Source organism: Terrapene carolina, unplaced genomic scaffold (genome assembly GCF_002925995.2).
Source record: "Terrapene carolina triunguis isolate 2854851 unplaced genomic scaffold, T_m_triunguis-2.0 Scaffold583, whole genome shotgun sequence".
In the NCBI taxonomy this organism is placed as follows: Eukaryota; Metazoa; Chordata; order Testudines; family Emydidae; genus Terrapene; species Terrapene triunguis.
Window position 1 is genome coordinate 970,364 of NW_020664934.1, and position 27,170 is coordinate 997,533.

General features: G+C 47.6%; 1 protein-coding gene across 1 annotated transcript in view; it reads left to right on the top strand.

The window, feature by feature from the left end:
* The window catches only part of ZNF185 (zinc finger protein 185 with LIM domain), a 91,273-nt gene that overhangs the window by 37,913 nt on the left and 26,190 nt on the right, over positions 1 to 27,170 (top strand). The window contains exons 18-20 of the mRNA XM_026659139.1: positions 363 to 458; positions 861 to 959; positions 16,675 to 16,788. Of these exons, the coding sequence (XP_026514924.1) occupies positions 363 to 458; positions 861 to 959; positions 16,675 to 16,788 (309 nt within the window). The remainder of the gene's footprint in view (positions 1 to 362; positions 459 to 860; positions 960 to 16,674; positions 16,789 to 27,170) is intronic.

The window sequence follows — 27,170 nt, forward strand, 5'->3', positions numbered from 1 at the left end:
GGGCTCGCCGCCCTCCCCCCGGGGCTCCGGCCGCCCTCTTCCCCCCCCCCGCAGGGCGGGGGGGCGGCCGGAGGCTTTTTTGCCTGGGGCGGCAAAAAAGCCAGAGCCGGCCCTGCAAGCTACTATTGCTGGGAGGAAAGCTCATAGAATGCTGTACATCCCCAGATTAATGGGTAGTGCTAAGAGGAGTTTAGCAAAAGGAGTTCTGTAGTCCATGCTTATTTTGCATTGCCTATACTTCCCCCACATTGCTATGTTCTGGAGCAGATATTTCACAAAGGATCCTGCCATTTCAGAATCTAATTCCATGAGCCAATCTCTAAGGCCCTTTGCATACTGGAATGACCCTCCTTCTTTGGTAGGTCCAGCCCTTCTTCTGGAGACAGCAGCTCTGTTACCCAAGAGGTCCGATACAAAGTCCCCATGCACCTAGATGATGAAGAATTTGATTTCAACAGGTGAGGGGGAGATGTGTGTTTTGTTGAGTGATATTAGACAAGGACTCTAAGGAAAATCTTGAGGATATTGCACTGGTAAGTCTTGGAAGTAGAATCGGGACTTTGACTTAGATTGTCAGGTACCCGGTCTTCATTTATGATTGTACGGCACTGAGCACACTGCCAATGCTCAATATATAATCAAACATCATATAGCGCTTTTTCTAGACAGTCCATATTAATGTTCAGTACTAAGAGGCCTTGACCAAATGGGATTCCACATTTCATTCCTACTGCTTACACTTTTCCCACAGTACACTTTTCCTTGTGGAAAGGGATCACTTAAGAATGTGCTGTTTCAGATTGTGATCCCATTAGCCGATCTCTGGGGCTCTTCATGGCCTGCAATGACTTTTTCTTCAGCAGGTCCAGCTCTCATTCTACAGAAAGCAATGTTACTATCAATGACCCAAGACACAGAATCCCTGGGTGTATGGAGGTTGGGGAATTGGATCCTGAAAGGTATGGGAAGTCTTGCATTTAGTGTTGTCATGCAAGAAAGCTGAGGACAATGGGGAAAAATTGGCAGTCAGTGTCACAGGTTCCCAAGAGTGCAACCTGGAACTGGGATACTGCTGAGCCCTCTCTCTTAACAACCTGGGCTCCCTCTCACACTGTGATGCTGTGACAAGCTGCAAACCTCTCCAGGTCCTGCACTTAAACAGATATCCACAGGCAGGGACACACCCAGCTGAGTTACATGAATGCTTCTCCTAGCCACTCATGAACAATAGAGAGGCTCCAGCCAATTCCCCCAGCTCCACAGCCTCGGACCCCAGAACTGTACCGTCTTGCCCTGGTCAGAAGCCTGACCAGTGTAAGTTTATTACCCTGTCTGCCACTTCTACAAAGGAAAGTGCACGTGCACCAGCTTTTGTACACTGAGCAGATTCCCCAAACACTTCAAGCGAAACACACTATTTTAGGTAAAATATAAAACAGATTGATTAACTACAGAAAGATCGATTTTAAATTATGATAAGTAGTAAGCATACAGATCAAAGTTGGTTACCTAAGAAATAAAAAGTAAAATCGCAATCTGAATTCTATAAACTAGACAGGATTTGAATCAAGCAGTGTCTCACCCTGATAGATAATACAAGTAGGTCACAGATCTTCCATACACAGGTTGGAAATCCCCTTCAACCTGGGACTACCTCCCCAGTTCAGTCTTTGTTCTCCAGATGTGTTTCCAGGTGTTGAGTTGTGGGGGGAGTGAGGCTAAATGATGATGTCACTTCCCCTCCTTTATAGGTTCTTCCAGCTTGCTGGAAAGATCTTTTGCTATGATGTGAGTCAAACAGTGTCCATTGTTTACATGCTCCCTCTGAGAAATCTTTATTGTACACAGATCCTGTGATAGTCCTTGGTAGTGTGGATTCTGCTTAATGGGTCATCAACACTATCAACAACTTCATTGTTGTACCTGAAAGGCTGGTTGTGGGTGTTTCCAACTTCACAACATATTTTGATAGCAAAACTTTGTAACTCCACATGTAATGAGAGCACATACAATTTAACAGGATATTAATGTTCAACAGATTAAGACTTTTAAAATGATACCTTACAAGACATACTTTGTACAAAGCATATCATAATTATATCACCAGGATACATATGGGGTTGCCAGGGTGTTGCTTGGGGTGCAGAGTGCCACAGTCAGCTGTTCTGGGGAGGCATGGAAGCAAAGCTGGAACTCCTAGTTCAGTGTGTAGGACAGTTGTTCTCAACCTGTGGTCTAAACTATATCTAAGGGGTCTGCAAAAGACAGACTGAAAACTGACTGAACAGAATTCAACTTTATATACAGATAATAGATTTCCAAAGGGGTTCACAAATTAAAAAAGATTGAAAACCACTGGTGTAGGGTATACCAAAGGTTGTGATAGCAAGGGTTGTTGATATCACATAGGTGACTATGTTAGCTGTCAGCAGTATTGTCATAGCAAGGGACCACCAGAGGTATCACAATGCATGTATCAGTCCCCAAAATTAATTGATTGTCATATGTCTAACACAGGGGTTCTCAGCCTTTTTCTTTCTGAGGCCCCCCACAACATGCTATAAAAACTCCAGGGTCCAGGGGGGAAGGGGGGACTCGGGGCTCTGGGACAGTGGGGGGGAAGGCCCTCAGATGTAGGTGTAGTTTCACTTCTATTTTGGGTGGGCAGGGGCCAGTGGGGCTCGAGCCAGCTCCTCACAGTGGGGTCTGTGGGGGGAGCATCACCTCCACCCCCTGATTCACCTCAACAGGCCACCCAGCCTGACTAAGTTGTTTGTGTGTGGGGGGGTGCAACCAAAAATTATAACTCAGCTCAAAAAGTTTGAAAACAGCTCAGGGTGCAGGGAGAGGGATATATAAGGGCTGTGTGCGGGCAGAGGATAGCTCAGGGTGCAAGGAGGGAGTAACTAGGGGCTGTGTGCGGGCAGTGTGTGGGGGGGTAGGTAGGGGCTTGTGTGTGGGCACGGGGCTAGCTCAGGGTGAAGAGGGATGGGGTAGCTTGGTGCAGGGAGGGGGTAGCTAGGGATTGTGTGCCAGGAGAGCTCCCCTTCAGTCCCTTTTCCCTGAGGGCTCTGCCAGCCACGGAGCCAGGTCCCCCAACCCGGGCAGCTCTTTCCAGCTGTGTGAGCAAAGGGGGCTGGGAGCTGAGACACAGCTTCAACCCCCTGCAGCAACACGAGACAAGGGAAAGCTGCAGCTACCTGCTCCATGGCACTAGCCAGAGCAGCCTCCGACCTGGCCAGAGGGCGGGGAGAGAAGGAGGTGTGTGCGGGGGGTGGAGCTGCCCTGGGATTGCCCTGCTCTTGCAGTGTAGTTTAAGGGGGGGCAACACTCCCTGGCCTCCCAACTCTGTCCATGGGCACCGGGGATCGGGGCTTCAACCCCACAGGGAGGTGCTGGGGCTCAGGCTCTGGGTTTTAGCTGCGGAGCCTCACAGCCCCCCTGAAAGGGTTTGGACACCCCCAGGGGGCCGCAACCCCCCGTTGAGAACCACTTGGCTAACAAACAGATGTGTCCATGTTTTCTTTCAACATATGGAAGGGAGGGGGAAAAGGGAGGAGGTGTTGCCTTATATATTAAAAATGTATGCACTTGGACTGCGATTGAGATGGAAATAGGAGACAGACTTGTAGCAAAAAAATTTTTAAGTACTTTAGAAGCAGGAAGCCTGCCAAACAACCAGTGGGGCCATTGGACGATTGAGATGCTAAAGGAGCACTCAAGGACGATAAGGCCATTGCGGAAAAACTAAATGAATTCTTTGCATCAGTCATCATGACTGAGGATGTGAGGGAGATTCCCAAACCTGAGCCATTCTTTTTAGGTAACCTATCATTTAAATCAACTTCTGATGCCAGTGTGACACCAATTTTTTAAAAAGGCTCCAAAGGTGATCCCGGCAATTATAGGCTGGTAAGCCTAACTTCAGTAGCGGGCAAACTGGTTGAAACTATACTAAGGAACAGAATTATCAGACACATAGATGAACACTGGGAAACATTGGGAAAGAGCCAACATGATTTTTGTAAAGGGAAATCATGCATTGCCAATCTACTAGAATTATTTGAGGGGGTCAACAAGCATGTGGACAAGGGTGATCCAGTGGATATAGTGTACTTAGATTTTCAGATAGCCTTTGACAAGGTCCCTCAGCAAAGGCCCTTAAGCAAAGTAAGCTGTCATGGAATAAGAGGGAAGGTTTTCTCATGGATCAGTAACTGATTAAAAGATAGGAAACAAAGGGTAGGAATAAATAGTCAGTTTTTAGAATGGAGAGAGGTAAATAGTGGTATCCCCCAGGGGTCAGTACTGGGATCAATCCTATTCAACATATTCATAAATGATCTGAAAAAAAGGGGTAAACAGTGAGGTGGCAAAATTGGCAGATGATACAAAACTACTCAAGGTAGTTAAGTCCAAAGCAGACTGTGATGAGTTACAAAGGGATCTCACAAAACTGGGTGACTGGGCAACAAAATGGCAGATGAAATTCAATGTTGATAAATGCAAAGTAATGTACATTGGAAAACATAATGCCAACTATACATATAAAATGATGGGGTCTAAATTAGCTGTTACCACTCAAGGAAAAAATCTGAGTCATTGTGGATAGTTCTCTAAAACATCCACTCAATGTGCAGCGGCAGCCAAAAAATCTAACAGACTGTCGGGAATCATCAAGAAAGGGATAGATAATAAAACAGAGAATATCCTATTGCCTCTCTATAAATCCATGGTACGCCCACATCTTGAATACTACATGCAGATGTGGTCGACCCAGCTCAAAAAAGATATATTGGAATTTGAAAAGGTTCAGAAACAGGCAATAAATATGATTAGAGGTATGGAACAGCTTCCATATGAGGAGAGATGAAAAAGACTGGAACTTTTCAGCTCGGAGAATAGATGACTAAGAGGGGATATGATAGAGGTCTATAAAATCATGACTGGTGTGGAGAAAGTAAATAAGGAAGTGTTATTTACTCCTTCACATAACACAAGAACTCAGGGTCACCAAATGAAATTAATAGGCAGCAGGTTTAAAACAAACAAAAGGAAGTATTTCTTCACACAACACACAGTCAACCTGTGGAGCTCCTTGCCAGAGGATGTTGTGAAGGCCAAGACTATAACAGGGTTAAAAAAAGAACTAGATAAATTCATGGAGAATAGGTCCATCAATGGCTATTAGACAGGATGGGCAGGGATGGTGTCCCTAGCCTCTGTTTGCCAGAAGCTGGGAATGGGCGACAGGGGATGGATCACTTGATGATTACCTGTTCTGTTCATTCCCTCTAGGCTAGGGCACTTGGCATTGGCTACTGTCAGAAGACAGGATACTGGGCTAGATGGACCTTTGGTCTGACCCAGTATGGCTGTTCTTATGTACATAAGTATCATCATTCTGCAAAATTCACAATAAATACCATAAGTGGACACTAGCCTAGAGATTCTGTGGACCATATTTGTAGCCCTTGTGTCCTGTGAGTTGGGGCTGGACATGATGCAGAAGCATAAATGTTAATTTCCAGGAAACCTAGAGAAATCCAAGTAGAATCTTTGTAAAGTTCAGCCTTAATCAGAGGTCACAGACTTCGAGCGCTATGTATCTAGATGTGTGTCTAAAACTGGATTAGAGCCGTGTGCCTACAAGCTGCTGATCCCATCTTGTGAAATAGTCACTACTCTGCACTTCCACTGAACTGCATGGGAACTGAAGATACATGCCCCTTTTGGGAGGTGTTCTGCACTTTGCAGGATCAGTTCCCATGTCAGTTCATTGGCATCCTGGAGCACAATTTTGAAATTGGTCTCCACTGACACAAGACATTGACTGTCTTCTCTTTCTTTGTGCATTAAGCTTAGCCCTCAGGTGGTTCAGATATTGACAGTAATTGTCTTAATGGGTTTTCTCCTTCTTTGTCAGCTCCGCCACAGGGTGTGGAGAGAGAAGCACCACCAGAGAGATAAGACATGAGAGTAATAGAGCCACAAACTACTACAAACTGGAATGGCTTGTGGGAGGGTTTGTTCGGGTTCCCAGGGGGGCCACGCCAAGATTGCTCAGTTAGAGCAAACTATAAAGAAAGGGACAGATAATCCCCAAAACCGGTGGTTATTCTAATACTTAGATGCACCAAGCTAGCAACAAAACAGCTTCTATAATACCTTATTGGTTACCCAGAAGCCAAAAATACAGTTCCCTTGAAGCAACCCAGGCTTTGGGCTCCCACCCAGACAACCAAGTCAAATATGATGAGGATTATTGAAAATCTTGTTCATCATATACAAGTTCTACCAATCCCAAAGGATGGCCACATTATCTCCCCAGGTCAATGAATATTTTGGATCTTACCCAAAAACATGCTTATAGCCAAATTTTATTAACTAAACTAAAATTTATTACAAAAAGAAAAGAGAGAGTATTGGTTAAAAGATCATTATACATACAGACATGAATAGAGTTCTAAGGTCAGTTTCATAGTAGAGATGGTGAGCTTTAGAGCTGCAAAGAGTTCTTTCAGAATTAGTCCATAGGTTCAGTCCAGTGTTCAATATCAGGGTGACCCAGAATGGAAGTGGAGATCTCAATCTTGTGGCTCAAATTTCCCCTGATGAAGCATAAGCAGATTTGAGATGAAAGGATCAGAGCCCAAAAGCCCTTTATACATTTTCTCGGCAGCCTTTTGACTGCATGCAGTCCTTGGGTGAACAGTAGTGTTTTTGAAGTAACCTTCTATTTCTTAAACATCACCAGTAATTAGCTACATGGATTAACATAAGGCAATTGCCTGTCTCCCACCTTTTGCAGGTGATTTGCTATATACTTAAAAGAGAAATCAAGACAGTGATATCACTACATTCACAGTTCATTTAAATGTTAATATCTCCTTTTGATCCCTGAATTAACAGAATACAGCAATAGACAGGAACTGTTTGGTTACATTGTTAACCTCTAACAATATGAATATAAACACACAAAACCACAAACATTATCTACTAATATGTCTCTAAAGGTTGAATCTGGGTCAATTAGCCAGCTAGTTGTGTAAGCCTTTCTGGCTCTGTGTCACAGAGGGTAATCAATCAGTGGGACTAACACAAAGTTAGCTAGACAAGATGGGTGAGGTAATATCTTTTATTACCTCACCCACCTTGTCTCTCTATGGGTATGTCTACACTACGACATTAGATCGAATTAATGGAAGCCAGTTTTATAGAAATCAGTTGTATACAGCCGATTGTGTGTGTCCCCACATAAAATGCTCTAAGTGCATAATGTCGGCGGACCGTGTCCACAGTACCGAGGCTAGCGTCGACTTCTGGCGCATTGCACTATGGGTAGCTATCCCACAGTTCCCGCAGTCTCCGCCGCCCATTGGAATTCTGGGTTGAGATCCCAATGCCCGGATGATGCAAAACAGTGCCGCGGGGGGTTCTGGGTACATGTCGTCAGGCCCCTCCCCCTCCGTCACAGCAACGGCAGACAATAGATTCGCGCCTTTTTACCTGGGTTACCTGTGCAGACAACATACCACGGCAAGCATGGAGCCTGCTCAGCTCAGCTCACCGTCACCATAAGTCATCTGGGTGCCGGCAGACGTGGGACTGCATTGCTACACAGCAGCAGCAGCTAACTGCCTTTTGGCGGTAGACGGTGCAGCATGACTGGTAGCCTTCATTGGCGATCTGGGTGCTGGCAGCCGTGGGGCTGCATTGCACCAGCCCCTTGCCTTTTGGTAGAAGATGGTATATTATGATTGGTATCTGTTGTCATCGTACTGCAGTGGCTGTCGATCATGGGCACCTGGGCAGACATGCTCAGTCCTATGGAACTGTCTTGATGATGATGGTTATCAGTTGTAGTATGCCATTTTCTGCCACGTGCCCTGTTGGCTCATCGCACGTTAGCTGAGTTGTAGTATGCTATTTTCTGCCAAGTGCCCAGTAATTTCTGCTAAGCACCCAGAAGAGGGCGAGGGCGATCTGGGTGCTGGCAGACATGGGGCTGGCAGACGTGGGGCTACATTGCTACACAGCAGCAACCCCTTGCCTTTTGGCAGTAGATAGTATATTATGACTGGTATCCATCGTTGTCATACTGCAGTGGGTATCAGATGGTGCAGTAGACCTGAAGGCTAACTGCCAAGCGCCCAGTATTTGCTGCCAAGCACCCAGAAAATGCCGAGGGCTATCAGTCATGCTGCACCGTCGTCTTAAGATGTAAAAAATAGATTTGTTCTGTATTCATTTCCTTCCCCCCTCCCTCCGTCAAATCAACGGCCTGCTAAACCCAGGCTTTGGAGTTCAATCTCTGGCGGGGGGGCATTCTGTGTGACAGTTGTTTGTGTTTCTCCCTGATGCACAGCCACCTTTCTTGATTTTAATTCCCTGTACCTGTACGCCGTGTCGTCACTCGCCCCTCCCTCCCTCCCTCCTTCCCCTGGTCCATCAGATACTAGTTTCGCGCCTTTTTTCAGACCAGACGCCATAGCTAGCACTGGGATCATGGAGCCCGCTCAGATCACCGCGGCAATTATGAGCACTATGAACACCACGCGCATTGTCCTGGAGTATATGCAGAGCCAGGACATGCCAAAGCAAAACCAGGACCAGCCGAGGAGGAGGCGATTGCAGCGCGGCGACGAGAGTGATGAGGAAATGGACATGGACCTAGACCTCTCACAAGGCACAGGCCCCAGCAATGGAGATATCCCCATCTCCTAGAACTGGAAGGGACCTTGAAAGGTCATCGAGTCCAGCCCCCTGCCTTCACTAGCAGGACCAAATACTGATTTTTGCCCCAGATCCCCAAGTGGCCCCCTCAAGGATTGAACTCACAACCCTGGGTTTAGCAGGCCAATGCTCAAACCACTGAGCTATCCCTCCCCCCCAATGTGGAAATCATGGTGTTCCTGGGGCAGGTTGATGCCATGGAACGCCGATTCTGGGCCCGGGAAACAAGCACAGACTGGTGGGACCGCATCGTGCTGCAGGTGTGGGACGATTCCAAGTGACTGGGAAACTTTCGCATGCGTAAGGGCACTTTCATGGAACTTTGTGACTTGCTTTCCCCTGCCCTGAAGCGCCAGAATACCAGGATGAGAGCAGCCCTCACAGTTGAGAAGCGAGTGGCGATAGCCCTGTGGAAGCTTGCAACGCCAGACAGCTACCGGTCAGTCGGGAATCAATTTGGAGTGGGCAAATCTACTGTGGGGGCTGCTGTGATCCAAGTTGCCAGGGCAATGAGAGACCTGGTGATATCAAGGGTAGTGACTCTGGGAAACGTGCAGGCCATAGTGGATGGTTTTGCTGCAATGGGATTCCCAAACTGTGGTGGGGCGATAGACAGGGATATGGGTTCCGTCTTGGCACCGGAGCACCAAGCCACCGAGTACATAAACCGCAAGGGGTACTTTTCAATGCTGCTGCAAGCCCTGGTGGATCACAAGGGACGTTTCACCGACATCAACGTGGGCTGGCCGGGAAGGGTACATGATGCTCACGTCTTCAGGCACTCTGTTCTGTTTCGAAAGCTGGAGGAAGGGACTTTCTTCCCGGACCAGAAAATAACCGTTGGGGATGTTGAAATGCCTATCGTGATCCTTGGGGACCCAGCCTACCCCTTAATGCCATGGCTCATGAAGCCGTACACAGGCAGCCTGGACAGGAGTCAGGACCTGTTCAACTACAGGCTGAGCAAGTGCCGAATGGTGGTGGAATGTGCATTTGGGCGTTTAAAAGCGCGCTGGCGCAGCTTACTGACTCACTCAGACCTTAGCGAAAAGAATATCCCCATTATTATTGCTGCTTGCTGTGCGCTCCACAATATCTGTGAGAGTAAGGGGGAGACATTTGTGGCGGGGTGGGAGGTAGAGGCAAATCGCCTGGCCGCTGATTACGCGCAGCCAGACACCAGGGCGGTTAGAGGAGCACAGCATGGCGCGGCGCGCATCAGAGAAGCTTTGAAAAGTAGTTTTGTGACTGGCCAGGCTACGGTGTAAAACTTCTGTTTGTTTCTCCTTGATGAAATCTCAGCCCCCCCCCCCCCGCCACCCACCCGGTTAACTGTACTTCCCTGTAAACCGGCCACCCCACCCCATCCTCCCCTACCCTCCCCCCTTCAAGCTCCACTTGCAGAGGCAATAAAGTCATTGTTACTTCACAGTCATGCATTCTTTATTAATTCATCACACAACTAGGGGGATAATTGCAAAGGTAGCCCGGGATGGGTGGGGGAGGAGGGAAGGAAAAGGACATACTGCAGTTTAAAACTTTAAAACTTTAACACTTATTGCTCGGGAAATCATCTAGGGTGGAGTGACTGGGTGGCCGGAGGCCCCCCCACCATGTTCTTGGGCATCTGGGTGAGGAGGCAATGGGACTTGGGGAGGAGGGCTGTTGGTTACACAGGGGCTGTAGCGGCGGTCTCTGCTCCTGCTGCCTTTCCTGCAGCTCAACCATACGCTGGAGCATATCAGTTTGATGCTCCAGCAGCCGGAGCATCGACTCTTGCCTTCTGTGTGCAAGCTGACGCCACCTCTGCTCTTCAGCCCGCGATTCTGCACGCCACCTCTGCTCTTCAGCCTGCGATTCTGCACGCCACCTCTCCTCTCGCTCATATTGGGCTTTTCTATAATCAGTAATTGACTGCCTCCATGCATTCTGCTGTGCTCTGTCAGCGTGGGAGGCAATCTGTAGTTCTGTAAACATTTCATCACGCGTCCTTCGCTTCCGGTTTCGAATCTTCACTAGCCTCTGTGAAGGAGTAAGATTTGCAGCTGGTGGAGAAGGGAGAGGTGGTTAAAAAAGGTAAATTTTAGAGAACAATGGGTACACTCTTTCACGTTACATTTTGCTGTTCACATCACACAGCACATGTGCTTTAGTTACAAGGTCGCATTTTTCCTCTTATATTGAGGGCCTCCCGGTTTGGTGTGAGAGATCACTCACGCAGTGCCAGGCCACAGATTTCAGCTTGCAGGCAGCCATGGTAAGACACACAGTCTTTTGGCTTTTTTAACCTTCTTAACATGTGGGGATGGTTTCAAACAGTACTGCTCTCATTAACCATACCAAGCACCCGTTGGGTTGGCCATTTAAAATGGGTTTGCAATGTAAAAGGAGGGGCTGCGGTTTCAGGGTTAACATGCAGCACAAACCCAACAAATTCCCCTCCCCCACACACCCAATTCTCTGGGATGATCACTTCACCCCTCCCCCCCACCGCGTGGCTAACAGCAGGGAATATTTCTGTTCAGCAGAGCAGGAAGGGGGACCTCTGAATGTCCCCTTAATAAAATTGCCCCATTTCAACCAGGTGACCGTGAATTATATCACTCTCCTGAGGATAACAAAGAGCGATAAGGAATGGATGTTGTCTGCATGCCAGCAAACACCGGGACCATACGCTGCCATGCTTTGTTATGCAATGATTCCAGACTACGTGCTACTGGCCTGGCGTGGTAAAGTGTCCTACCATGGCGGACGGGATAAGGCAGCCCTCCCCAGAAACCTTTTGCAAAGGCTTTGGGAGTACATGAAGGAGAGCTTTCTGGAGATGTCCCTGGAGGATTTCCGATCCATCCCCATACACGTTAACAGACTTTTCCAGTAGCTGTACTGGCCGCGATTGCCAGGGCAAATTAATCATTAATCATTAAACACGCTTGCTTTTGAACCATGTGTAATATTTACAAAGGTACACTCACCAGAGGTCCCCTGTGTGCCCACAGGGTCTTGGGTGAGTTCGGGGGTTACTGGTTCCAGGTCCAGGGTGATAAACATATCCTGGCTGTTGGGGAAACCGGTTTCTCTGCTTCCTTGCTGCTGTGAGCTATTTACATTATCTTCATCCTCATCTTCCTCGTACACCGAACCCTCTTCCCTGTGTGTTTCTCCAGTGAGGGACTCATAGCACACGGTTGGGGTAGTGGTGGCTGCACCCCCTAGAATGGCATGCAGCTCCGCGTAGAAGCGGCATGTTTGCGGCTCAGCCCCGGACCTTCCGTTTGCTTCTCTGGCTTTGTGGTAGGCTTGCCTTAGCTCCTTAATTTTCACGCGGCACTGCTGTGCGTCCCTGTTATGGCCTCTGTCCTTCATGGCCTTGGAGACCTTTTCTAATATTTTGCCATTTCGTTTACTGCTTCGGAGTTCAGACAGCACTGATTCATCTCCCCATATGGCAAGCAGATCCCGTACCTCCCGTTCTGTCCATGATGGAGCTCTTTCGCGATCCTGGGACTCCATCACGGTTACCTGTGCTGATGAGCTCTGCGTGGTCACCTGTGCTCTCCACGCTCAGCAAACAGGAAATGAAATTCAAACGTTCGCGGGGCTTTTCCTGTCTACCTGGCCAGTGCATCAGAGTTGAGAGTGCTGTCCAGAGCGGTCACAATGAAGCACTGTGGGATAGCTCCCGGAGGCCAATAACGTCGAATTCCGTCCACACTAACCCAAATCCAACCCCCTAAGGCCGATTTTATCGCTAATCCCCTCGTCGGAGGTGGAGTAAAGAAACCGGTTTAAAGGGCCCTTTAAGTCGAAAGAAAGGGCTTCGTCGTGTGAACGTGTCCAGGCTAAATTCGATTTAACGCGGCTAAAGTCGACCTAAACACGTAGTGTAGACCAGGCCTATATCCTGGGACCAACCTGGCTACAACAACACTGCATACAGCAAAGTTAGCTACTCAGCGGAAGAATTCCTCCATCTTATTTTATTTCTATCCCACTCAAAAGCACAGAAATGCATTTATCTCTAACCCCTTTGCTTCACACTAAACCATGAGCCATAACACCAGGCAATCCCAACTCTGACATCACAGGAGAGCAATTTGGATTATGAAAGTTCAGACACTGTCCAATGAAAAGTCAAAAAGCAAGTTTCTTCCCTGAGTAACAAACCAGACCACTCCATCAACAGAGCTGGGTAAATAAAGGATTTGTCCATGTGCTGGCAATTTAGAAAAGTTGGGGTGGGGGGTGTGATGTTTCCCTTTGGTGTTACCCGGACCCGTGGTCTGCTAGGTCACTCCAATCCTTGACTCTGGGAGCCAGGCTTACCCTGCACTGCTGTGAGAACCCCCACTCCTGGGCTGTTCATGCACAGCCTCTGGCATGTAAGCTGCTCCCAGCTACGTGCAACCGAATGACACTAGCCAATATCTCTGGTCCTAGAAACAACCCTAGGAACCTCCGTCTTGCAGTGTCCAGTTATACCCGCTGGACGCTGCAAGCTTATATAAGTTCATCAATTTAACAAAGAAATTGATATTTACTAGGCTTGTTATCCCCAGGGGAGTCTCTGACACACATCAAACCAAACGCACTGCTTCAGGTAGAATAAACAAACAGATTTATTAACTATAAAGATAGATTTTAAGTGATTATAAGCCAAAGCATAACAAGTCAGTGTGGTTACCAAAATAAAATAAAATATATGCACGCAGTCTGAACTCTCAACCCTATTAGACTGGGCAGCAACTAGATTAAGCAGTTTTTCTCACACCACTGGATACTGTAGTCCTTAATATACAGGTTTGTTCCTTAAACCTGGGCCAATCTCCTGTGTTGGAGTCTTGTCTTCTTCTCAGTGTCTTGGTTGCTTGCAGCATAGGTGGGGCAGGAGAAGGGCCCAGTATGTGTCCACTCTGCCTGTTTTATACTCTCAGTCCATGTGCTTGTAGAACACAAATCCAGGCATGTCTGTGTGGCATTGCTGAGTCTCTCCAAGCAAGGACTTTGTCAAGCCAGGCCTTAACAACCTCTAAGGATGGAGATTCCACCACCTACCTAGGTAACTCATTCCAGTGCTTCACCACCCTCCTAGTGAAATAGTGTTTCCTAATATCCAACCTAGACCTCCCCCACTGCAACCTGAGACCATTGCTTTTTGTTCTGTCATCTGCCACCACTGAGAACAACCGAGCTCCATCCTCTTTGGAACCCCCCTTCAGGTAGTTGAAGGCTGCTATCAAATCCCCCCTCACTCTTCTCTTCTGCAGACTAAATAAGCCCAGTTCCCTCAGCCTCTCCTCATAAGTCATGTGCCTCAGCCCCCTAATCATTTTTGTTGCCCTCCACTGGACTCTCTCCAATTTGTCCACATCCCTTCTGTAGTGGGGGAACCAAAACTGGACACAATACTCCAGGTGTGGCCTCACCAGTGCTGAATAGAGGAGAATACTCACTTCCCTCGATCTGCTGGCAATGCTCCTACTAATACATCCCAATATGCCATTGGCCTTCTTGGCAACAAGGGCACACTGCTGACTGATATCCAGCTTCTCATCCACTGTAATCCTCAGGTCCTTTTCTGCAGAACTGCTGCTTAGCCAGTCAGTCCCCAGCCTGTAGCAGTGCATGGTATTCTTCCTTCCTAAGTGCAGGACTCTGCACTTGTCCTTGTTGAACCTCATCAGATTTCTTTTGGCCCAATCCTCCAATTTGTCTAGGTCACTCTGGACCCTATCCCTACCCTCCAGCGTATCTGTCTCTCCCCCCAGCTTAGTGTCATCTGTGAACTTGCTGAGGGTGCAATTCATCCCATCATCCAGATCATTAATAAAGATGTTGAACAAAACCGGCCCCAGGACCGACCCCTGGGGCACTCCACTTGATACCAGCTGCCAACTAGACATTGAGCCGTTGATCACTACCCGTTGAGCCCGACAATCTAGACAGCTTTCTATCCACCTTATAGTCCATTCATCCCATCCATACTTCTTTAACTTGCTGGCAAGAATACTGTGGAAGACCGTATCAAAAGTTTTGCTAAAGTCAAGATATATCACATCCACCGCTTTCCCCATATCCACAGAGCCAGTTATCTCATCATAGAAGGCAATCAGGTTGGTCAGGCATGACTTGCCCTTGGTGAATCCCTGTTGACTGTTCCTGATCACATTGTAGCTCCCTTGCTGGACAATAGCTGTTGATGGGCTATTTGACACCCCACCCAAGCGTTGGTTACTTTCCTTGCTGTTGCCTCGGGGGAGCTAATATCTGGCTGATTCCCCAATTTACAGCATGCTTTAGTGACCTCCATACAACACAATTCTCATAATTTCATATGCACTAATGATACACATATTTGGATAGAGAAATGACTTTCAGAAGATCTTAACCTTTCCCCTGATACCTTACAAAGCATGATATGTGAGATCATGATTATATGAAAATGAAGAATATGGGCGTTACAATATGCTCCCCCTAGGTATAGAATGTCATGGAAGAAAGGAATGTTTTCAAACTAAAAAGTCAAAACATTTCCTTTCCAAGATGTAAAAACAAAATTTTTTGGGAATTTTTTCCTCCAAAACAAACAGTTTGGTGAAATCAGCACAACATTTCAGTGTCACCAAATGTCAGGACAGCCAGGCAACTGGCTGTGGTTGGAGAAGGGACAGGGGCAGGAGCAGTATCTCAGAACTACCAGACAGCTGGTAGCAACACGGGGCAGATTGAAGTGGCTGCCATAGGAGCTGACTCCGTGGGCGCTCCAGGGCTGGAGCACCCATGGAGAAAAATTAGCAGGTGCTCAGCACCCACCGGCAGCCAGCTCCCCTCCTCCCCACTCCCGCCCACCGGCGGTCCCCGCCGATCAACTCCTCCCCCTTCCTTCCAGCGCCTGCTACACGCTGCGTGTAGGAGGTGCTGGGAGGGAAGCACTGGAATGCGTTACCTAGGGAGGTGGTGGAGTCTCCTTCTTAGGAGGTTTTTAAGGCCCGGCTTGACAAAGCCCTGGCTGGGATGATTTAGTTGGGAATTGGTCCTGCTTTGAGCAGGGGGTTGGACTAGATGACCTCCTGAGGTCCCTTCCAACCCTGATATTCTATGATTCTATGAGGAGGAGTGGGGACAGAGTGCACTTGGGAGAGAAGAGGTGGGGTGGGCGTGGAGTGGGGGTGGGAAGAGGCGGGGTGGGGTGGGGCCTTGGGGAAAGGGGTGGAGTGGGGGAGGGGCATGGGGCTGACGGGGGTTGAGCACTCCCCAGGAAAATTAGAAGCCAGTGCCTGGATGACTTATTCCATTAGGAACCTATGTACCTGCCTTGGAGTCACCTGGTCAGACCCTTGCTTGTGGATTGTCTGGGCCCTTAGGACTCATAGGGAATTACCTTGGATGACCCATCAGGCTCAGAACACTCATGACACGAAATATGCATTTTTCACCCAAAAAATTTCACCCAGCTCTACCCATTTACATTAGTATGGTGCAGTGAATATTAGTGAGTAGCCGACGTTTGGCCCAGAGATGTAACTCAGTGTTATCCAGGCCTTCAAGGACACTGCCTAGATGCTGTGTTCAATATGTGTATTTCTCTGTGGGACTTGTCAGTGGAGAGAATTATAGCAATGCTAGCAGGAAGGTACCTACGTCTGGCAGAAGTACATGCTCCAATGGCTAATATTTTCCCTCTGTGACTGTCACAGACAATAGGCCTTTAGCTAAGATTTTCAAAGCCAGCTAGGGGATTTAAACACATCATGCCCATGCATTTCAGTTGGAATTGTGCATTCAAATCTCCAAGGTGGCTTTGAAAAGCTCAAGCCTAGCATAATATTTCTCCAGCTTTCAGCCTGATGGTTCCTATCTTTGGAATGGATTTCCACATAGTCCAATATATTAATTTTTCACATGTTCTTAAGAAAACCTCTTTATTTTCTCCCCTAGGCTTTCTCCCTTGAAGGGCAATACTGAGGACGCTGAGAATGAGAACATATCTACTACCCGATCCAAGCCTCTTACCACTAGAAAGCACACTGAGCCTGACGTGAACACGGCACAGTAAGGAGCCAGGGAATTCATGCCCTGGTTTATACTGAACTTTCTTCACACACATGAGGCTAATGAAATCCTTTCCCTGGCTGATGCTGTCTGTGGGATACTCACTCCATTGCTTGACGCTGTTAACTACATTTTCTATGAGAGTGGGGGCGAAAACATCCGTCACGCACATTAATTAGACCTGAGGTACCCAAACATTGCCCAGTGAAGGGCTGCACTGTCATCTTGCCAGAAGCCCCAGGGTCACGCCCACTGTGCATAAAATGGACCTGGGTGCGGAGGCCTGCAACTTAAATATGGAGGTGGGACCTGCTTACGGAGACATGGCCCAATATGCAAGGAATGCTGGAACTTGTATTCTCTAGGCCGTGCATCCAAATTAAAGATCATGGGAGCCACAGGACCCGCATTTTAAAAGTTCGTAGTCTTGGCCACCCTGAGTTAGGGATTGATTCCCTTTCCTCATCTCCCAGCTTCCAGTTATAAAGGGACACATTTCAGCCTCAGTTATACCTCTGCAACTCCATTGGCTTCAGTGGCACTGATTGGGCATAATTGGGGGTGGAATTTGCTCCAAAGCTTATAAACAACCTAAGAATATATTTACCAATGTAAGTACTTAGTTTTTAAGAGAGAGCTGGACAAATTTGTGAGTGAGGTTGTATGATGGGGTTGCTTGTGATGGTGGGATCCCTTTTGGTTCATGTCCAGTGTTTCTAAAATCTTAGGCTTCAGGGCTTCAGATGGTTACCTGCAGGGGTCAGGAAGGGATTTCCCCCCCAATGTATTCTGGGTATTTTTTGGTTTCCTTCAGAGCAGGCCACAGCTGGAGATGGGACATTGGATGAAGTGAGCCAATGCTCTGAGGTGGCACTGCTAATTCTCTCTCAGGTGCTTGGCTAGCTGGTTTTGCTCACATGTTCATAGTCTAACAGATCACCGCATGTGGGGTTGGGAAGAAATTTCCCCCAAGGCAGATTGGCAGTGACGTTGGGGGTTTTTCACTTTCCTCTGCCGTGTGTGGATGAAGGTCACATGCCAGGACTATTTGGCTATATCTCACATAATCATTTCCCTGCCGTTGCAGAGGCATCGGGCACTGGTGCATCTTGGTGCCTCCTATTCTCTGCCTGTGGCACACAATAGTTTACTCTTATGTGGGCTGTTATACTTTGGTTTAATTTTGATTGTTGGGTTTAGTATGTGAATGCTGGATGGTGCTGGTGGCCTGTGACAGGAGCTCAGACTGGATGATCTGGTGGTCCCTTCTGGCCTTAAACTCTGTGACTCTATGATTGTGACTCAATTTATGGGCAGAAATCTTGACTTGTATTTCTATTTTCCATAGAAATGTGGACTGTTGACAAACTGAGATTTAGAGCCCATTTTGGCTCCAGGCTTCTCATGTGTTTTTCCAGCATGAAAGTGTTTTCTGAATGCTAGTTACTTCAGGCTATAGTTCCACAAAGCAAACTCCTGAATCCCTTTCCCACAAGTCATGCTTCTCTTCTTTCTCAGGTCCATGTCATTTTCCAGAGACAACACCATCCCTAGCACAGATGCTAACAGTGGGGGCTCACCATATATGGAGAGTTTAGAACCTGCCTCCCAAAGGCAAGTGGGGTAGTGGGATTGGTTATATCAAAGAGGAGCCTGAGGACAAGAGAAATTTGGTGCCAGATGTTTTGGGAAAGAGGAAACTGAAAACAGATTTGAGAGTGTTAGTTCCTGGTTCTGGTTGGGGGTTGTCCTGTTGTCTCCAGTGTGAGAGCAGACACATATACACTTTTGTACCTGTAGGCAGTAATAACTAATGGAATTAGGGTGCGAGGTATCCGAGAATGCACTGGACATTCCCAAAATGTAGATCCTTGCCCTTCATTGCAAGGAGATGCAGAATGAGCCAAGAGGGATTGTTCAGGTTTCTAAGGGACCCACTCATGTTTGAGCTATACGCATTCACAGGCTGTTGGGTAAGAGAGAAACCTGCCCCTCTGTGATGGGGTTCGCTCAATGCAGGTGGCGGCTCCTACTGATCATCCTGGGGATTAGCTCTGCCAGGCATTGCACCATCCTCTGGCGATGTTTTCACTCAGCCTGTCTCACACTGCGGCCCCTCTCACTCCAGGAACTGAAGCCTCTTCTTTGTGACTCAGTCCTCTGGCTGGGTCACTATGTGGTTTCCTCTTCTGGGGGTTACCCAAAGTCCTTCCACACAAACGGTCTCAGGCAGTTTTCTTCAGCACTGTTCTGATGGTGTCACTTCCCCAGTGACTGGCAGGGGAACATGGGCCCGCCCATTACTCCAGGTTCCAGTCCAGGGACCCTTAACCTGCAACTGTGGTCTGCTTTCCCTCAGCCCTGGCTGCTCCTTCCCTGGATTCCTTCCTACAGCTTCTGGTTCCCCCACTGCTCTGGGGGTATCAGCTCAAAATGTAGCCTACTCTCAAATGCCCCAATACCTCTCCCTTTTCCCAGGGAGTAACTGCAGATGACTTCCCTGCAGCCATCTTCTGTTACCAGCTTCCTGGCTTTATAAACCTGGCCAGCTCCTCCCCCAGCTGGACTTCATCAGAAAACTAGGCCTTAGCACTCCCTGGCTCTTCTCCAAATGTGGCTTATGGGCTAACAGGCCTAATTTACCCCCTCAGGCCTTGTTCGGCATGGACACCCCATCACACCCTCCCTCCCCAGTCCCACCCAATGAAATGAGAGAGGAAGATAAAAACACACAAGACACATGTCAAACACAAGTAACCACTCTGTCACCTGCTCTGCCCTACCTTTTAAATGCCCCTGTTGAAACAATCATTGACTAGCCCTGCTTTGCCCTTTTTTCTCAGTGCACAGAACTGAGGTCTAAAATGATTCAGGTACCAAGTGCTGTAGCTGTTGTTGGGCAGATCTGTCCCAGGTTATGAGGAGAGAAGCAGCACCAGAGAGACCAGATATGAGAGTCCTAGAGCCATAGAATAAAGGTACCAAGCTTTGCAAAGTGAGAAGTCAGGATTGCTAACCATGAGCTTGTCTACACATATAGTGATGCAGCTGTGCCACTGTAGTGCTTAGTGAAAACACAACCTATGCCAGTGACAGAGTTTTTCCAATCAGTGTAAGGTTATGTCTACACTGGCAGAACTATTTAATGGAGAGTTTGGTCAATGATCAAAAAGCATTTAAAGAAAATCGATTTTGTGTGTTCACACTGTCATACGCTGTCCGCATAGCGCATCCACACTTGGGACATCGACAGTGAGAGCAATCCATTGTGAGTAGCTATCCTACAGTTCAGCTCTCCACCTTCTGCCAGTAGGTGTTATGGGAAGGCGGAGGGGTTTGCTGTGCACCGAGCTTCAATGTCCCACAATGCATTGCTTCCTGTTCCAGCATTCAATATGTTTCCGTCTTCAGTTCGCGGCATTTTTCAATGTCCCATGTTTTCTGCTTGCCACCGACATGGATCTCGCTCTGCTCTCGAATGCTCTGCCAGCTATCACTAGCACATCGCGAATGGCAGTGGAGTTAATGTTGAAGCTCCAGAATCAACGGGAATCACAGTTGTCTGACGTGCTGTTTGACTTGGATATGGCCAACATTAGGTTGCTTTGGGCATTCACAGAACAGCTGAATACAGTGGAAAGTGGCTTTTGGGCTTGGGAAACTAGCTCTGAGTAGTGGGATCGCATCGTTATGAGGGTCTGGGATGACAAGCAGTGACTGCAGAACTTTCGGATGAGGAAAGCCACCTTCCTGGAACTGTGTGCTGAGCTTGCCCCAGCCCTGCAGTGCAGGGACACCCAAATGAGAGCTGCCCTCACGGTGGAGAAGTTCATAGCGATCACAGTGTGAAAGCTGGCGACTCCAGACTTCTACTGGTCAGTTGCGAATCAGTTTGGAGTGGGGAAGTCGATCATTGGGGTTGCATTAATGCAAGTGTGCAGGGCCATTAATCGCATTCTGCTGCAAAAGACCGTGACTCTTGGCAACGTGCTTGAAATAGTGGAGGGCTTTGCAGAAATAGGTTTCCCTAACTGTGGAGGGGTGATAGATGGCACGCATATTCCAATTATGGCACCGGACCACCTTGTGATGGAGTACATCAATAGGAAGGGATACTTCTCCATGGTGTTGCAGGTGCTTGTGAATCATCGTGGCCGTTTCACTGACATCAACCCAGGGTGGTCCAGAAAGGTGCATGACGCACGTATCTTCAGGAACATCAGCCTCTACAGAAAGCTGCAAGCAAGGGCTTTCTTTCCAGTCCAGAAGATCACCATTGGGGATGTTGAAATGCCCATAGTGATCCTGGGAGACCCGATGTATCCCTTAATGCCATGGCTCATGAAGCCGTACACGGGAAACCTGGATAGCAGTAAGGAGTGGTTCAACAATAGGCCGAGTACGTGCAGGATGACCGTGGAATGTGCGTTTGGCAGATTAAAGGTGCATTGGCGATGCCTTTATGGCAGGTTAGACCTCAATGAGGAAAATATTTCCATGGTCATAGCCGCGTGTTGCACGTCGCATAATATTTGTGAAGGTAAGGATGAAAAGTTTGCTCAGGGGTGGACTGCTGAGGCAGACCGCCTGGCTGCTGATTTTTGAGCAGCCAGATACCAGGGCTATTAGAGGGGCACAGCATGGGGCAATTCGATTCAGGGAGGCTTTGCAGCAACACTTTGAAAATGAGAATGAGTAATGTTTGTTGCTATGCTTGGGACTGCAGTGCTTAATGAAGTCGAGTTTTACTAGGCTAGGAAGCACTTGTGATTGTTCAGGCCAAGGATTCAGTGTAAACAAAAGATTACAGAGCTTGTGTATTTGTTGATGCCTTTTGCTAACATAACTTTCATGGAAACAAATAAAGAGTGGTTATCTGTCAAATAACTTTTCTTTTAAAACAAAAACAAAAAGCCCAACAGCACACACATACTGACACATGCACATTCTTGGGGGGGGGTGTGGAGGAAGTGGGATGAGGTACCAGGGTAGGGCTGACTTTCAGAGCTGAGCATAAGTCCAGCTATCGTTTGTGAAGGTGTCTGTGGGGGTGGAGTGCATGGGAAAGCGAGAAGTCCCAGAAATCTGAAAGGAATGTGCATGTGGTGTTTGGGGAGGGCATGGGAAAGAGTTCTGAATGTGCTGAAGGGGCGGTGGGCACGCATGTGCTCAGTCTGCAGCATGAGGGACTGCAGCATGTTGGTTTGCTGCTCCAAAACTTTTATTATCCTCTCTGTTGCATCCCTATTTTACGCCTCATTTTCTTTTCTTTCCTGCCTGTCGCTTTCCCAACACTGCCTGCATTCACTCTTCTCTGCTTCTGAGTGCTGCAGCACCTCCCTGAACATATCTTCCTTGTCCATCTTGGGTGCTTTCTTAACCATCTGAGACACTCAGCCGGTGTGTGTGGAGTGCCTTTCAAGGACAGATCTGGAGAAGCACAAGGAACAATACACAGAAGCATGATTGTTAAGTATACGTACAGCATTGAAACAGTTCAGTAAAATATACCACTGCTAATATACCAATGACTTTCTCGCTGACCCTAGACAAGCACACGTGCCAGCAAATATCCCGAGCATGGTGCGTTTACCCTGGGGCATTGGAGAAAAGCACTATTATAGGGTCTCAGGGCACTTGATGGGGGACAACATTCTAAGGTTTCCCTCCCTTTTCCACAGGCGGGGGTCATCGTAGCAGACACCTCACTGCTGAGGTTAACCAGGAAAGCAAGGGTGCATCTACTATATGCTTGTGGCTTCCATCCTGGCTCCTATGCTGCTTGCCTGTGTGCCACTTTGGTCCCTCCTCAAGTGATTGCAGAATGCTGCTGGAAAATATCCCTCAATGGGGGAAGGAACAAAGCAGCTCTGCCAAGGAACCTTTGGCAGAGGGTTGCCAAGTACCTCCAGGAACATTTCCTAGAGTTCTCTCTTGAGGATTCCCATGAAATCTTGGTGTGCATCAACACCCTGTTCTGCCGTGCTGCCTAGATTCACTAGGAGATGTCCAGCACACAGAAACCCAGCCAGCCTTGCACATTTCTCTGGTCTCAACCCATCTCTGCACTACACAAAGCAAAACCGTTTACCAGGGGTCCCCTCTCCTGCTTCTTGCTTGCCGGAGAGCAACTGCTGAGACTGGCTAGACACCTCCGAAGTGGAGAATAGCTCCTGACTGGACACAGCACTAGGTGACCCCGCCATGGGCTCCACATCGTCTTCTGCCTCCACCTCTTCATCCATGACTTCCTCCTCTGGGTTATGTCCATCTTTTGCCGGCTCCAGACCTACCAAAGTATCCACTGGGCTCTTGGGGGTGGAGGTGGGGTCGCCACTGAGGATAGTGTCCAACTCTTTATAAAAATGGCAGGTCTGGAGTGCAGCACCGAAGCAAAGGTTTGCCTCCTTTGCTTTCTGATACACCAGAAAGTTCCTGCTTAGGCTTCCTTTCATGTTTTATTTTGTTTTTAGTTATTTAGTAATGTTTTTGGTGCTAGGCACCTGTGGCAATGCCGGGCTTTATGCACTGCCCGTCAGTAGGGTGTCTATCCCAAATAGTGACACCCCCCCACCCACCCACATGTGCTGCTTTTTGGGTCTTGGCACATTAAAGAGAGGTGCTGTATCTGCTGTTCGTCAAGAAAACCAGGCAGGTTTCCAGAGATCTGCACCTCATGGAGTAGACAGTGAGACCAGCCTGGGCCCCAAGGCCCGCAACTGAACATCCTGTTACCCACACACACAGTCCCCTATGGAGGCTGCAGTGGTCACTGACAGACCCCTGGACTTCGACCCTTCTCCTTGGAGAAAGAGGGGCTGGTCTTTCTGTCTGGGTTTCCCCAAAAGAGGTCCCATACAGAGACTGCAGCCATTTGAGGCCAAAGAAGGGTTCTTCTTCTTCTCCTTCTGCAAAGAAGGACTCAGAACATCACTGGGACTCCTCAGATACGCAGGGCAGAGCTGGGTTGTCAACCTGTGTCTCCACCGGTTGAACTTCCATCTTTTCAATGGTCTGGGACACATGCTGAACAAAGGAAAATCCACATTAAACCTGACACAGACAATCAAGTTCATTGGGGCCCTACTCGATTCCATTAATTAGATGGCTTTTCTCCCACAAGACAGATTTCAGACCATTTGCCAGTTGTGCGTATCTCTCAATTCTCACCCTACCACCATAGTCCAAAGATGTTTAATACTAATAGTCCACATGGCCTCATATACTTATGTGACCTTTCATGCCACGCTACACCTGAGCATCCTTCAAGGGTGTCGACCAGACACCCCCTAGACAAGTTGGTCCAGGTTCTTCCTGTGGTCCTATGTTCCCTAGATTGGTGGATGGATCAGAACGCATATGTGGAGGTGTACTGTTTTCTTGCCCCCTAACAACCAGACCATCATTACAGGTGCCTCTCTGATAGGGTGGGCTGCACATCTAGGGGACTTGCAAACCAAAGCATTATGGACAGAATGAGAAGCAGCTCTTCAGGTCAATGTCTTTGAACTTGGAGCAGTTCACAAGGTTTGCTGTGCTTTTCTCCCTCACATCAAGGGCTTGTTGGTCCTGATACTGACCGACAATACAACCGCAATATACTGTGTAAACAGACAAGGAGGGTCACAGTACAATCAGCTTTGCCAAGAAATGCTGAGACTCTGGAATTTTTGCATCAAGGAAGACAATACTCCCATTGCCACTCACTTACCTGGCTCCCAGAACCAGTTGTCCAACCATCTTAGCAGGAGATTCTCCCAGAATCCTGAGTGGTTCTTCAAGAACAGTGTGCTGAGGACCATCTTTCAAACCTGGGGTATTCCAGCAGTCGACCTATTCACAACGAAAGACAACAAATAATTAAATCTGCTTGTGAGTGATTACCAGTCCAGGTTCACTAACGAATGCCTTTCTCTTATGATGGGGATCAGGTCTCATCCCTGGTCCATTCATCCCACAGGTTATTCTCAAACTGAAGCAAGATCACCCCAAAATAATTCTCATCATGACAATGTGGTCGAGACAGTGCTGGTTCTCAGAGCTTCACAGTCATTGATTCAACTCCCTTGTGCTTTGAAATGTACTAATGAAAAGTGCTAGATAAGAGTTTTATGTTTTGTTTCTGTATCTTGGAAGTACCTGTTTCTCACCAACCATTTAGCATCAGGCAAGTACAGAACATCTAGCTAGGACTAATGTATCTTCTCGCATGGCAGCAAGCCAGCAAACCATAACCCCAGTGGGAGTCTATTGTGTTGATGAATATTCACATTATGGATTTTGGTGTATAAAGTAAAGATGTCTCTACAGCTCTTTCCTCCTGTTGTGAAAATAGCAATTCTCTTTGTTGGCTAATACACTTAATCTGTGAAACTCTCTGGTAATGTGCTACTAGTGGTGGAAGTAAAACCCATGATACAGAGACTAACTAGGAAATAAGAGCTATCATCCCCCTCCCTCCTCCCCCATATACCACAATCATAGACTTTCAGTGTAGAAACTTAGCCAGCATGGTAAGTTTTATTTTCTAAAATGTCAAAATAAATTCACATTTTTGCTCCAGAATCCACCTTTTCCCAGATTTTCCACATTGATATGTGGTATCAAGATTCCTTTACCAAAGAGGAACAAAAGACTTGGCATCCTGGAGCTGACCAGTGGCCCACCTAGTCCAGTATTCTATCTTGGATAGCAGCCACTACCACCAGATGCATCAGAAGGAAAGGTTCACGAAAGCCTGAAGTGGACATTTATAGAATAACTTGTCCACAGGGAAAGCTACTTTCAAACTCAGCACAGTATACTATTAAAATGGTGTTGTCAGATGTTTGGCAGCATGCGTGCGTTCTCTCTGCTTGCTGCACTGGCTCTGTGCAGATAGCCCATACAGAGGCTCTGATCAAACTGCCTAATAAAACCACAAGACTTGGTTTAGTAGCGAAGGCACTAGGCCAGTTTATTGCCAACGAAGCACAGTGCTAATGCCCGGACGCAATGGTTACAGGTACACTAACACATGTATGCCTGTGACATTGGACCAGCTCAGTCAGCGGCAGGACTTTCCACTGCCGCATAGGCCAGACGAAGGGTTAAAGTGAGGTATCCCAACATTTATAGACAAACAATCTGGGATAAACAACTTACGTATCACCTTACGTGTTTCATGACATGTTTGTTACCTCCCCTTGTACATTCCTCTGGATGTTTCAGACAAAACATCCCTATTCACCACCTGTCTTTGTACCTTTACTCCTGATGTTTCACACAAAATATCACTAGTCCTCACTTTTGTCAAACCATCTTATTGTGTGCTAGGTTGGGGTGTTCTTGTGCTGGCCTGCTGGAATGTGTTTACATATTCAGTGTGTTTTAGCAATACTGGTGTCAAGTTTATGTACCGGACACTGATTTGCAGGTAAGCATCTACTTTTGACAGGGCTTGACTGTTGCTCATAGTATAACTATTGCTGACTTTGGTTCAGGCCTCAAGCCTTGCACCAGGCCCATGCTTCAGCCTCTCTCTTTCTACTACAAATGGTACTCAAATAATGACAGGAATCCCCCAATGGTCTGTACGAGTGTATGTGTGAGATGTCCCCTAGAGTAATCCCAGCAGAGACAAACCCAGAGTCCCTTTGCAACAGGCCCAGAAATGCAGTGAGTGTTCTCCTGAGATCATTCTCCACAAGAGCTCAGCTTATGCTCCTTCAGTAAATGCAGAGGCTGCCAGTGAATCTAGAGGCAAACTCAACCAGTATGACACTGGCTAGCTGTAGATGTCCTGATTGAGCAACAACAGTCACAGATAAAGTAATTACCCTGACATTTGGGATGGGGAGACTGAACAGGTAATTCACATTAATTAGGACATATCATTTTCTTGTTGCTTCCAGCTTCCAATCTCCAGCTGTTCAGTCTAGAAACAGCTTGTTCACACAGTCCCTACATTCATATTTTTTGAGATATGCATATTTTTCTCTGTTTTCCACACCACTGTGGAGGACACCAGCTTCTTGCTCCACAAGGACCCCACGCTTTTCTTATGCAGAAGTTTCACAAGGGAATTTGTTTCTTCACACTCTAATTCTGCTGGCTAATCCCAGGGACACATTGCAGGCCAAAATAACCTTCCTTCCTTGGCAGGTCTAGCTCCCCATTTAGAGACAGCAGCATTACTATGCCAAAGACTCTGTGTACAGAGCACAACAAGCCTGATGTGAACATGACAAGGTAAGGAGCCATGGGATATGTTTGCTGCTATGCTTCATACTTGTATTCTCCTCTTCTACTCCTGGCTTGTTCTCTAATGAACAGGGCCGGCTCTGGCTTTTTCGCCGCCCCAGGCGGAAAAGCCTCCGGCCGCCCCCCCCCGCGGGGGGGGG